At 56.4% G+C, this 13,270-nt stretch overlaps 1 protein-coding gene across 4 annotated transcripts; it reads left to right on the top strand.

The window, feature by feature from the left end:
• Nucleotides 1-3,376: 3,376 nt before the first annotated feature.
• Nucleotides 3,377-12,922, top strand: HUS1 (HUS1 checkpoint clamp component). Of its 4 annotated transcripts, none has more exons than XM_046021536.1 (8): nucleotides 3,377-3,502; nucleotides 4,373-4,500; nucleotides 4,583-4,759; nucleotides 5,831-5,938; nucleotides 6,852-6,926; nucleotides 8,587-8,686; nucleotides 10,068-10,187; nucleotides 12,149-12,922. In XM_046021536.1, exons 1-8 carry the CDS (start codon nucleotides 3,451-3,453, stop codon nucleotides 12,229-12,231), a joined length of 843 nt encoding a protein of 280 aa, XP_045877492.1. In that variant the 5' UTR covers nucleotides 3,377-3,450; the 3' UTR covers nucleotides 12,232-12,922. The 4 variants fall into 4 exon arrangements, with proteins under 4 accessions (XP_045877492.1, XP_045877489.1, XP_045877491.1 ...); XM_046021533.1 differs by having other exon boundaries at nucleotides 10,068-10,249; XM_046021535.1 differs by having other exon boundaries at nucleotides 3,400-3,502; nucleotides 4,280-4,500; nucleotides 10,068-10,249.
• The last annotated feature ends 348 nt before the right edge of the window (nucleotides 12,923-13,270 follow it).

The following is a 13,270-nucleotide window of genomic DNA, read 5'->3' as shown; positions in this document are numbered from 1 at the left end:
GCCAACCCTGGGGCGCCTGGGGGGCTCAGTGGAAGCATCTGCCTTCAGCTCAGGTCATGATCTCAGGGTCCTGGGATCGAGCCCTGTATCAGGCTCCCTGCTCAGCGGGGAGTCTGCTTCTCCCTCTGCCTTGGCTGCTTCCCCTGCTTGTGCTCTTTCTCTCTCTGTCAAATAAATAAATAAAATAAAATCTTAAAAAAAAAATAACCCCACCCCTGAGCATTGTGCCTGACAGTTGTCACGGGCTCCATGAACGTTAATTCTAATGATGTTTATGACATTTATGGAAGTATTTTTCCTTCAGCATCTAAAAGATGAGAAGTCTCTGAAAAGCCGTTTAAGCAAAAACCGTGCCTTAAACTGGGACAATTCTCAAAGGACGTGCCCTCATGCCGCCTTACAGTACGCTTTCCTTCATTTTATGTGTTTTCATGTAAAAGAAAAAAGAAAGATAAATACCGCCTGTCAAATCCACTGCAGAAGCTCTGAGCCATGCCAGTCTCTTTCCCCTGGGGTAAGATTTCCGACACTAAGTGGTAGCACTGGGATTGCAGTAAATCCTCCCCCCCAGGGGTTGGGGAAGATGAGCGAGCACCTGACCCACCCTGGGCAACAGCCAGCAAACACTTTCATCTGCTACCCTCTGGTTATATTTCCATTTGAGGACAAAATTAGGGCATTTCCTCCCACAGGACACCGACATAATGAACACCACCAACACCCGTCCCTAGGTCATCCCGTGTCTCATTTCCTAACCCTGAGATGTGGCTGTTTTTACATCGGAAGGCTGTTTACCAGCTGAACTGACAGCAACATGAATCTACATGCTGTTAGAAAACTTGGGACGCCTGGGTGGCTCCGTCATTAAGTGTCTGCCTTCTGCTCAGGTCATAATTCCAGAGTCCTGGGATCGAGCCCCACCTGGGGCTCCCTGCTCAGCGGGAAGCCTGCTTCTCCCTCTCCCACTGCCCCTGCTTATCTTCCCTCTCTCGCTGTGTCTCTCTCTGGCAAATAAATAAATAAAATCTCTAAAAAGGAAAAGAAAGAAAGAAAGAAAGAAAGAAAGAAAGAAAGAAAGAAAGAAAAAGAAAAACTCAGTAGCACACACAGGTTTCTAGCGATCGCTGGTGATCTCGTTCCTTACTGCACGATCATTTGGGGAAAGAATGTAGGGAAGTAGTGCAGTATATTTAATTATCAGAACTGAAATTATTAGTTGCTAAACCTATTTAATTTAGCTTAAGGAAACTGCAAGACTTCATACATAAGATCCCTTTTCTCTTTCAGGAAAAGATCATTACAGCTTCATTTTATAACTGTTGGGTCAAAATTCTCTATATTATTTGGGCCTTTGTCTACACAGAATGCATTATCATGGAAGTCTTCTTAGCAAGTTTAAAAAGTTATTTCTTATGGCATAAAATTATGTCACATAAAGTGAAGATCAGGGGTGCCTGGGTGGCTTAGTCGCTGGAGCAGGTAACTCTTGGTTTTGGGAGTCATGAGTATGAGCCTCACATTGGGTGTAGAGGTTGCTTAAAAATAAAACCTTTAAAAAAAAAAAAGAAGGTCAATATTCTGTGAAACATTGTTTACAAAGTTTATTTAGAGACATTCTTTACATTTATGTGATCTCCATAGCAACCACCTCATGTAATAACTTATCTATTTCAAAATTAATTTATGCCAGGGCACCTGGGTGGCTCCGTTGGTTGGGTGACTGCCTTCAGCTTGGGTCAGATCCTGGAGTCCTGGAATCAAGTCCCCCATCAGGATCTGCGGTGAGTCTGCTTCTCCCTCTGACCCTACCCCCTTTCGTGCTCTGTCTCTCTCTCTCTCTCTCTCTCGAAAATAAATAACATCTTAAAAAACTTAATTTATGTCCTAACAAAGCAAGAATGTTTTGTTCACAAAAAAAAAGGTGACATTAAATCACATTTGGTTTGGTAAACACTTCTCTATTAGAATGTAGACTGCAACTAAATTTCACGTTATAGTCTTTAAATAGGCAGAATTATTTGTAATTTTTGTATTTTACGCCTTTCGAATACTTTGTATTCATTTTCACATCTTGATTCTACCTGTCAAGTTAAAAGCAAGTTTGTGGGTCCTTATTTGCAAAGCACATTAAAATGAACACTTTTTATTTTACAGTTTTTTTTAAGTAGGCTCCATGCCCAACGTGGGGCTGGTACTGACTACCCTCCATCTAGAGCCGCCTGCGGAGCCACTCCGGTTCCCCCAAATCACACATTCCTAGCATGGATGATCTTGTCTTTGAGAAACCACGTTGCATTCAGCGGATGCTCCATTTCCTGTTTTGTTCTTTGAAATTCTGCGACGTCGTGTACATCACCGACGCCGTCAGAATTTCAACGCGATCCGGAGGAGTCCGTCTGGAGACGAGCTTGCCAGGTCACCCCTTAGGTCTCCAGGACGCGAAGTAAACGGAGCATCTCAGTGAGGCAGGGAGGCGGGGGCGGGGAGGCGCAGGGGTGCGGTCCTCCGCTCCAGGGGGACCTGCGGGGACCGACCGGGCGCAGAGCCGTCCGCGGGGACACCTGCAGACCCGGGCCGGGGGGAGGGGCGGACTGCGTCCCCGTACGGACCGGGGCCTCCGGGACCCTCGCCCCCGCCCCCTTCTCTCCGCGGACGGTCGCCCGGCCCCCCCACAAAGCGGCTCCTGCGCCGTCCGCAGTCCCCGCGAATAACCCGCTTCTGTGGGTGCGCAGCCGGCTTTCACCCGGACGCCGACGGTCCCAGCTCCATGTCCGACCCGAGCCCCGGGGCGGCCGTCCGGAGCGCCCGCGGCTCGAGGGGTGCGCTCGGTGACCGCGTCGCTGGGTCCTGGGGAGCAGCTGCGGGTCCTGCGGGGCGCGTCCCGGCGGCCCAGGGCGGCGGCCCCGAGCTCTCCCCGACCGCGAACCCGCCGAGGCAGCGCCCGCTCCCGGGGGCCGCGGCCCGCACGTTACCACGCGCGGAGGCCGCCACCGGGCACGACCGACGCCAGCGCGCCCGGAGCGGACCGGAGACCCCATGTCCCCCGGAGGCGACCGGAACGGGACTCGCGTACGCCCCCTCCCGCGGTCACCGCCCCGGACCCGACCCCTCGGGATGTGACCTGGAGCCCGACCGCAGCCGAGGACGTGGCCCCGGACCACGCCTTCCCCGGGGTGCGACCCCGACTGAGACCCGGACCCGCCTCCCCCGTGACTCGCCTCGAGGGTGACCCGGGAAGCCCTCTCCTGGAGACTTGGCTCCAGGCTCCGCCTCCCCGGGGGCGTGACCGTGGGGCCCCGCCTCCCCGGGGGGCGTGACCGTGGGGCCCCGCCTCCCTCGGGGCAGGCCGGGCGGCGGAACCAATGCGCTCGCGGCGGCGTTTCCGGCGGGAAGCTGAGGAGGGGACTCGAGTCGCCGCCACTGACGCCCCGCGCGGGCCCGCGTCCCGCCATGAAGTTTCGGGGCAAGATCGTGGACGCGGCCTGTCTGAACCACTTCACGCGTGAGCGGGGGCCGCGCCCGCCGCGGGGGTCGGGGAGGGGCTGGCGGACCGGAAGCGGCAGCGCGTGCGTCCGGGACCCCGCGGGGTCGTGTGCGGGCGCCCGAGGGACGAGGATGCAGGACGGGGGCGCGGGAGGGTCAGGGGGCGCGGGGCGTGGGGTGCGGGACGTGGGGGCCGCGGGGTGCGGGACGTGGGGGCCGCGGGAGGGTCCGCGGGAGCGTCAGGGGGCGCGGCTGGGTCGTGGGGCATGGGTCAAGGGGGCGCGGGGCATGGGGGCGCGGAAGGGTTGGGGGTTCGGGGCGTGGGGGCCGCGGGAGGGTCCGGGGGAGGGTCAGGGGGCGCGGGGGATGGAGGTGTGGGGCCAGAGGGGCGTTGTTGTGGCTCAGGATGGGGCGTGGACGCGGCTTCCCCGGGGTGGAAGGGATGGTCAGGGGTGGGCACGGGCAGGCAGCAGAGCAGGTGCCGAGGTATCCAGGCTGATTTCCCCGACTTGATTGGGACCAGGTGGCTTCTTCCAGCGCGGACCTGCCTTGGAAGTGGGGCCGCAGGGGTCCCTGCGCCCTGTGGGTGCCCAGCCTTGCACTGGCCTCGGGGCTGTAGCCCCCTGCGGGCCTCGGTGCAGGATGAGTGAGGGACCCCTCAGCTAGGGGCCAGGTAACCCCTCAGCTGGCTGTCCTCATCCCGCCACACCTGGCAGGGCTATGAGGAGGCCACGCAACCTCAGGGTGTCAGAGTGCTTTCCTGCGGGAAGGGACAGACATGTTGTCTTCCCAGCAGGCAGTGGCCTCAGGCTGCAGCGTGGTCCCAGCTAGGTTGTGCTCCAGACCCTCCGTGTGCTTCCCGCTGATTCCCGGCTTTGCCCCGCCACAGGGGTCAGCACCATGATAGCCAAGCTCGCCAAGACCTGCACGCTCCGCATCAGCCCGCAGAAGCTGAACTTCATCCTCTCGGACAAAGTGGCCAGCGGGGGCGTGAGCATGTGGTGTGAGCTGGAGCAGGTGAACCCGCGCAGCCAGAGGCCGGGAACTGCACCCCGAGCCCGCCAGAGGCCACACAGGCCCCCTCTCTTCCTTCCCGCAGGAGAACTTCTTCAGTGAATTCCAGATGGAGGGTGTCTCTGCAGAAAACAATGCAATCTACTTGGAGCTGACGTCGGAAAATCTGTCTCGAGCATTGAAGACGGCCCAGAATGCCAGAGCCCTGAAGGTCAAACTGACGAACAAGCACTTCCCCTGCCTCACCGTGTCCATAGAGCTGGTGAGCAGGAGTGGGCGTTCCAGACACTTCCTGGGAGGGATGCCAGTGCCTGTAAATCTAGGCTTTCCAACGGCCTGGAGAAAGCCGGTTGGTTTTATTAAAAGGAAGGAAGTGCACACAAATGCTTGCTTTCTGTTAGTCAGGCCTTCTCGTACCTCGGTGGTGGTGTGATCCACTGCATTCAGCTAGGACCCTGCCTTTTCCCAGGCCACAGCACTCCCGCGTCCTCTCCTGTGTATCCCCACATGAGATTATGCTTTCTGTCCAGTTCCACCTTGGAAGGGTTTTCCCCACCTCCTCTGTGACACTTTCGGGTGACCTCTGATTCTCCCAGAATGCTCCCATTTTTCGTGCTGCTTCCAGAAGCCTCTATCACCTGGCTCTCCTTGAGACACACACACCACGGGCTCTCCTGGCTCACAGGATGGTGTTCATATGTCTTACCATGATGGCCAGAGCCCTGCACGCCCGGCCCCACCTGTCTTGGAGCCAGATCACCAACTGCCGCCATCCAAATGGTTCCCAGAGTGTCCCCTTCTTGCCCAGCTCCCAGACTTTGGGGAGCCTGGGGATCCTGCTTGGAATGTCTCCCCTTCTGACTCTCTGAAACCCACACCCTGGTGCCTCTTCTCCCCACCTGCCCTCACACTGGAGCCTTCTCCCCCTTGTTAAAAAGATTATTCATTTGGGAGAGAGAAAGAGAGTGTGCGCGTGCACAAGCACGGGGAGCAGCAGAGGGAGAGGGAGAAGCAGGCTTCTCGCCAAGCAGGTCGATAACAGGACCCTGAGATACTGACTTGAGCTGAAGGCAGATGCCCTGTGTGTTGGTTTCTTGCTTATTGAATTATGTGAGCCCCAGGAGAGCGGGGACATGTCTTAATTCACCACATGTCCAACTCCTTATGGGACTCGAGCAGAACAGGTGCGCCATAAGTACTTGGTGAATGGGCTTTGATGAACACACAGAACATTCCAGTTAGATTTGGTATCAGTTTCTGTTTGTCCTTCGGCAACTCTGTTTGCTTTTTTAACATCGACACTGAAAATATGTTCTAATTTTTCTCTTGGCAGTTATCTGTGTCGAGCAGTAGCCGCATTGTGACACACGACATCCCTGTTAAGGTTATTCCTAGAAAACTGTGGAAGGATTTGCAAGAACCTACAGTCCCGGACTCCGACGTGAGTGATGCCCATCGTCTTCTGCTCATGACATGTTGAGTGCTGTGATGAGAATTCCCTGCTGTCAGTTATGGGCTCGCAGCATACCTTATTTAGAACTTGTTTAGTAACTGAGAGGAAATGCTAGTCATTTTTAAAGGACACTGCAGGAAAAAGCTTGCAGTATTTGCCTTCCGTTGATTACGTAAAACATCTTAAAACAGCGCTGCGTGTAGTAGAAAAGCTACACTCCGCACACAAGAGAGCAAAGTGCTTGGATCATTGTGCTTAATTAACTAACCTAATGTAGCACTTGGGGGGACAGAAGTGGTGCCCAGAACACGGGTAAGAACCAAGAGGAGGTCTCCTCCAGTCCTGCTGGCAGGAGTCCCAGAGCCCCTGAGAGGAACGACGATCACAAAGGGTGCCCTGCCTCTTGCTCACACGCTCTGGAAGACACGCTGCAGGGAGATTGGAGAGATCTTACTGACTCCTGCCAAGGGCACCTGTGCTGATAGCACCATCTCGGGCATCGCTAGGATTCAAGCACCGGGGCCGGACTGGCTCGCGGCGCCTGTCGGGGTGGGAGGAAGCCCAGCATGTGGCTCTGGCCCCTCAGAGGACAGGCCCCGGCGGTGCTGAGTGCCATCCCCTGGGCACGTGCAGCAGCATCTCAGCCGAAGGGCTGCATTCTGGCCCCAGGAGAGTGCCCACGGGGACGCGGTCGCCCCGGTAACCAGAGGCTGGCAGGAGCGAACAAAGTTATAAAGTTGTTTTCTTTTCATATTTTGAGAGGAGCTTTATTGAGACAACTTTACGACAGGATTTTAGAGCTGTTCAGCCGACACACAGTCCGAGCCCAGGTGGCGAGCCCGTCAGCACTTGACTGTGTTTGTGTTTTCAGTACTCTCGATGTGTGTCGCTGTTTTTGTAGGTCAGCATTTATCTTCCGGTCTTGAAGACAATGAAGAGCATCGTGGAGAAAATGAGGAACCTCAGCAATCACCTTGTAAGTGACGACTTCTTCGGAGAGGAATAGTCCGCGACTTTCAGGAGTGTTTGGTTCAGGCCCTGGGCCCTGGGAGGAGGCCCGGCTGGGTAGAGGCACGGATGCTTTCATGCTCACCGCTGCAGTGTCCCGGGGGGCCCAGGGACCCAGCCTGTGCGGAGAGCCCGCCGATCCATAGCCATCTGCGGAAGCCCCGTTCTTGGTGCTTCTCTGCTGCCACCCCGAAACGGGGAGTTTCGTGTTTGCCCTCACTTATCGCATTTATCTCCGTGGCCCATTAAGAGTGTGTTCAACAGTCAGGCCTTGTTTCCTTATGTCTCTGAGAGCACATTCCGTATTTCATCTAATGGTATCTCTTGAATGAATCACTGGAGTTGGCTGGAAGTTGAGTGTCCTGTCCGCTTAGCCCAGGACAAGGCTTCCCAGAACGTCGTGATCTCCAGTGGCTGCTCTCCTGTTGATCCAGTTGTCAGGCTGGGAGCTCCCTCTGGGCCCACTCCGGCACCTCGGAGACGCTCAGAGCAGCCCCAGGGGTAAAGGCAAGGCAAATTAATCCCAGGCTCTGCTTGTTTGTTTTTGCGGTCCAGTGGAAATGACTCAGCAAAGTGGCCTAGACAGAGTCATCGGGGGTGTTTTTCTCTCCTCTGGAATGTGTATAGAGAGATGTCATGGCGTAGCTGCTATGGCCTGGAGTACTTGGTGGAAAGGTTCCGGAGGGGCCAGGTGCACAGGGAGCATGGCTTGGTGACCAGAGTTCTGCCTCTGAGGGTTGTAGGAAAGAGAGTGGAAAGGTGGGGGATCACCCTGGAGGTGCTTGGACACCCTTGCTGAGACTCCTGCCCTTCCCCCACCTCCTGCAGGGAGGGATTTGGCCTGTGGGGCAGTATGGGGGGGACCCGTGCAGGAGCAAGGGAGACCTGCACCAACAGCCAGGAGTCCACACCAGGCTTCCTGTGGCCCCCTCCCGCTCCAGCCCCGGAGTCTTGTGAGGCCCGCTGGGGTTTTGGTTCCAGAGGTATGGGCTGGGGTCTGGGACCCAGTCTGGCTGCACGTCCAGATGCCTTGTCGGTGGCAGTGGTGGGAGCTCTGTCCTGCTCTGCCTCACCTTTTAGCCCAGCACCTTTGCAGACCTGTACACATGAGCTTCTTGGCTAATGCAGTAGTGACTATCGTGACATGGTGGCAGAGGGGGAGTCCTTGGCTACACAGACCTGGGGCCCCTCCCAGTAGCACTGGGTAGCATGTGCAGCCTGTGCCACGTGTCACTGGAAGCAGGCAGGGTGGCATACCTTCACGGGGCCTTGTTGCTCTCTGGGCACAGGAAGGCACTTCCTGTTGGGTGTCCGGCACTCTCAGTCAGTCTTCCGGAAGTGACAGGTGATGATCGCTAAGGAAACCGTGGGTAGAGCTAAGGTCTTCTCCAGACCTTAGCTCCAGACAGTCACGCTGGAGTAAGGTCTTCTCTCTGAGGGGCCCCTTCTCTGGGGGTTTCCAAGTCTCCCCTGTCGGGGATGCTGGGTGGGTCTTGCTGCCGTCGGGAGTGGTCTGGGGCTGTGGGGCTACCTTGTCACCTGGTTTGGCAGAAGCTGATGTATGTCCTCTCCCACCCCTTTTTGCTTTCCTTTTCTTTTTTTAAGACTATAAAATATTCAATTTGCAGATTATCGAAGCAAACCTAAGTGGAGATTTGAACTTGAAAATAGAAACAGAACTAGTGTGTGTTACAACTCACTTTAAAGACCTGGGGAACCCTCCCTTGGGTAAGTGTTCCGGTGGTTCTGTTCTGTGTGTGATACATTGTCGCAGGGGTCACATCTTGCTGAGATCTCTACCTGGAACATGGGAGAGATCTCTACCCATGTTCCAGGTAGAGATCTCGGGTTCACACTTGGGGAGGGAACAGGCAGCTGAGGTCCGAGCGGGGAAGGTTGGCCTTCCTGGCCTAAGGAGCGGCACCTGCCCCACTGGTCCCCTGGGGGCCCCTAGTGACCTGTTTCTGCCCATTTCTCACCTGGAATGGCATCACAAGGTAGACAAGGTTTTGTTTCCTCCCACTTTAGTCCCTCGTATTTATGAAATTAGGTTAGCAGATGGCTGCTTTCCTCTCCTGACCAGATTTTTCATTCCTTACATGGCAACACAGACCATAGGACCAGTTAGGTAGTGGTGAATGACAGGGTAACTGACTGGATGGGGGAACGGGGGGACCTGAGTGGTACCCACATAGCTTGTGGCCATGGACCATGCACTTAGTGGGTGCTAAGTGCTGAAGTGGGCGGCAGGTGGGGCCCGGGGAACTCCGTGGATGACTTGGAAGCTGGATTAGTCTCACACATGTTCTTTTTTTTTCCCCCCAAGATTTCATTTATATATCTTAGAGTTGGGGGAAGGGCAGAAGGAGAGGGAGAAGCAGACTCCCTGCTGAGTGCAGATCCTAACAACGCAGGGCTCGAACCCAGGACCCTGAGGTCATGACCGGAGCTGAAGTCAGGGGCTTAACCGAATGAGCCACCCAGGCGCCCCCGCACATGCGCCCTCTCCCACGTGAGAGGCCCATCACCTTTACAGTAAAAATGTGCAAGTGCAAAGTGGCGTATGGAAGGCCCGTCAGCGCGGCCAGAAAGGCTTTTACCTTGTAGAGAAGCACGTCTCGCTCCAGCCAAGTGCAGTCCGCACAACCGAGGCTTTGCTAGCTGTCCTGTGAAGTGACTGCCTTCACAGGCACAGTGTTATTGTGCTCTTAATTTTCGTAAATTATGATAAAGGTCTTGTCTCTGATGCTTGCCCAGAGTCGAAAGGACCTTTTCTTTCTTTTCATTCCCCTTTGGAAGGGGCGGTGTTGCGCGAGCTCTGTGTGATCTGCTCCTCACTACATGTCCGGGAACTAATAGGGACCGCTTTCTTGGACCAGAATGGGGAGAGCGGGTCATACCTCAGGTCGCCGTAAAGGAAGATTCGCTGGGAATTTGCAGTGTTTAGAGAGAAGCTCTTGGCACCTGCTCACTCAGCCGGCGATGGCGTGTGCACTTCGGTGGCGTCTCTGGGCCGCGCCAGCCAGAGGGACCGTAAATCATTGATTTCCCCTGTCATCGCGCCAGCCCGGCTTCCCTGTCTCATCACGAGCTGTTCATGTCTTTGCAGCCTCTGAGGACGCCTCCCAGGATCGAGACCCAGAGCAGATGGCTGAAGTGCACATAGACATCCGGAAGCTCCTACAGTTCCTTGCTGGGCAGCAAGTGAACCCCACGCGGGCCGTGTGCAGTGAGTGCGCGGGGGTCCTCATGTGCGTCTCCGATCCCATAACCAGAGGCCGGCTCGCGGCGGTGCGCAGACACAGCTCAGCCGCGGGGGCCCCGTGCTCTAGGGTGGGCGGGGGCTCGGGTTTTCCTGGATTCAGCTGTGCTGGCTTGGCACAGGGCTGTGGCCGCCTCACCCAACTGTCACGTGGCGCTCGCTCATGTCCTGGGGAGAAGATTCCGGAGGACGGATGCTGATTGTGCAGTCTTGCCGTGTTGGTCTGACCTGACGCGAGGACGCTCTGACTCCATAAACTGGGCTTGGGCTGAAGGTCTTCTGCTCTTGTTCCTGCAGTCGTCCCGTATCTGGGCGTCTGGCTTCCTCTCAACTCCCGGTTTTTCACAGTGGTACCTTAGTCAGGGTCGGCCCTGCCTTCCTCAGCGGTGCACCTGTCTCTCAGTTATTGGCTGCCCATGACGAAGTGCTCACTCACCCCGAACTTTTCAAGGATTTTTCTGTTTCCTTGCCACTGTGATGACACGGCAGTGGATAGGGAGCATGGCCTCTTGTGGAAGAACTGTCAGGCTGAGCCCTGGGGGCGGAGCTGAGGACAGTCCAGGAGTGCACCTGGCAACTGGCAGATTGCCAGTGCTCTAGACGAGGAACAGAGAATTCTAGGGGCCTGTCCCAAGAACACAGCCCTCCAGGAGGAGAGACATGCAGCGAAGCAGATCACGCAGGGCAGTTAGCACATGTGGAAGGCACTAGGTGGGGTGATGGGGCACAGGAGGTGGTGTGCAGAGGACAGAGGGCCCAGGTTAGGGTCGGAGATGCTGGAATGGCTGGGTCCTGGGGCAGGTGCCAGTGTCCCCGTGCGCTGCATTCTAAGAGCCCCTGGGCTGGCCTGTTGCGTGTTCCTGGGTCTGAGGACTGTGGGAGCTGTGCCTTAGCGTGGGGTCCGTGCGGGCTTAAGACGGCCCCCCATGTGCTGACGAACCCAGACAGGCTGCTGGCTGTGCTGCTGTGGTCCTGGCGAGCCCTGCAGGTGGCTCCAGTGTAACCGAGCAGTGGTAGGTGCAGAGCGGAAGCCCAGCGGTGGGGTGACATTGCCCTTGAGTGCGCCCTCTTGGGCCATGTTGGTTCTGGGCCAGGCGGCCATCTGAGCTGCTAGTGCCCTCGGAAAGGGGACTTTGGGGTCCCCAAGAGTGGCAGAGATAGACCAGGAGATTGTGACAAAATGTGGATTTCTCCTACCCTTTCCTTCATCCTTCAAACCAGCTTTTCTGCCTGTAGTTTCTGCCTCTGGGGTGGCGTCCTGTAAGTGTCCTATCTGCTGCCCACGCTATCCCCTCCCCTGTCCCAGGGCACTCTGCCCCACGCCCTCTGTCTCCACCTGCCACCTCTCTGTAGGGCATTTCTGCTGGCACTGTGCCCCTTCCCCACCCCTGTCCCCTGGGACCAGTCCCTCTTCAGCCTGGCACTTGGCCAGGGCCACCCTAATGGTCTCCACGTGGTCTCAGCTGCTGGTCTCAGAGGCCTAGGGAGCAAGCGACCTGCCCTCGGCATCCCTGCACTGCTCCCACCTCTTTACCCTTGGTGGCCGTGGCCCTGGCCACTGCTGTCGGTCCTGCCCCTCACTGCTGCTGAACGGAGCAGGCCTCCTATGGAGTTTGCCCTCCACCCCGAGCAGTGCCCAGCCTGGGCCTTGGTGCGATGTGCAGCCCTCCTACGCCCTGGTGCGCACCGCAGCCTGTCCCTGGGGGGAGGTGGGGAGCACTGGGCCTTCACACACTTAGGTCACTCTCGGGCGGGAAACCGCATTTTCCTGGAAGGACCCCGATTTTGGTAAACGGAGGCTCTTTGCCAAAGTTCTGTGGGCTGGTCCCACAGCAGGGGGGCTGAGCATAAGGAGGCCAGGCTCCAGGAGAAGACACAGCGGCTTGCTGGGTAGGGTCTTTGTGGTGACAGGTTTCCTCTCTCTGCAGACATTGTCAGCAACAAGCTTGTCCATTTTGATTTGCTCCACGAAGACGTGTCCCTGCAGTACTTCATCCCAGCCTTCTCCTAGACCACCTCCGGCCACGCGTGTCTGCATTTTACTCTGCTCACCGTGATATTCTAGCTAAAAACTGAGTTCATGGAAGACAGCTGGATAAACATAGTTCTTTACGTGACATTTTGTTATCATGTCTGTTTTGTCATTAAGACATGGAAAATGGGAACAAAAGCAGGTATTTATGCAGATTTCAGGTAGGGTGGGGCTCCCAGACGCTGCCCGGCTCTGGTTCTGCTCCTTGGAGCCTGATAACTGGGACACACAGAGGTCACCCAGGGCAACAGGGGTGTAGAGGGGTGTCCTGCTACAGCTCGTGGAGCCTGGGATCTGCACCCGTGAAGGCCAAGTCCCTGGGCTCAGCTGCTGGTCTGCCAGGGTCCCTGAAGCCCACAGGGCTCCTTGGTTACGGTCCTCACCATCCTGTCTTCCATGCACAGCGCTTGGCCATCTGGAAAGCACACGGGTGTTTGGACAAAGAAGAGCTCCGGGGCCCCTGTTCAGGGCTGAGACCACGTCTGGTTGTCTCTGCACAGGCGAGCCTGCCTGGGCCCAGCAGGGTCTGCTTTCTCATCTGCCAGGGCCTGCCCCAGTTCCCTCTGCCCTGTGGACGGGACGTTGTGAGCAGTGTCTTAACTCCCACAACAGCCGTGGCCTGGGGTAGAGGAGGACGGGGGGCATCTGCACAAGTGAAAAATTCTGTGGCCTTTTCTTTTTTTTTTTTTTTTTTTTTTTTTAAAGATTTTATTTATTTATTTGACAGAGAGAGATCACAAGTAGGCAGAGAGGCAGGCAGAGAGAGTGAGAGGGAAGCAGGCTCCCCGCCGAGCAGAGAGCCCAATGCGGGACTCGATCCCAGTACCCTGAGATCATGACCCGAGCTGAAGGCAGCGGCTTAAACCACTGAGCCACCCAGGCGCCCCTCTGTGGCCTTTTCTGAGTCTGGGGTGAAAACCCGCATTCGAGAGCCTCTCCAAATGCTGATATCATCAGTGGGAGTTCACATGGGGCCTAATACTTGGTCACGTAACGCTTTAAAGCCAGCTCGTCATTT

This window comes from Meles meles, chromosome 10, assembly GCF_922984935.1.
Source record: "Meles meles chromosome 10, mMelMel3.1 paternal haplotype, whole genome shotgun sequence".
NCBI classification, from domain to species: Eukaryota; Metazoa; Chordata; class Mammalia; order Carnivora; family Mustelidae; genus Meles; species Meles meles.
Note: the sequence above shows the minus strand (reverse complement) of the source record. Positions and strands in the feature narration are given on the sequence as shown.

Bases quoted from the DNA above. Each gene is read 5' to 3' on its own strand.
- HUS1 (XM_046021533.1), top strand. From the start codon at position 3,451: ATGAAGTTTCGGGGCAAGATCGTGGACGCGGCCTGTCTGAACCACTTC. The intron at 3,503-4,372 runs GTGAGCGGGGGC...GCCCCGCCACAG, and splicing joins CTGTCTGAACCACTTCACGC to GGGTCAGCACCATGATAGCC. The intron at 6,927-8,586 runs GTAAGTGACGAC...TTCAATTTGCAG, and splicing joins GGAACCTCAGCAATCACCTT to ATTATCGAAGCAAACCTAAG.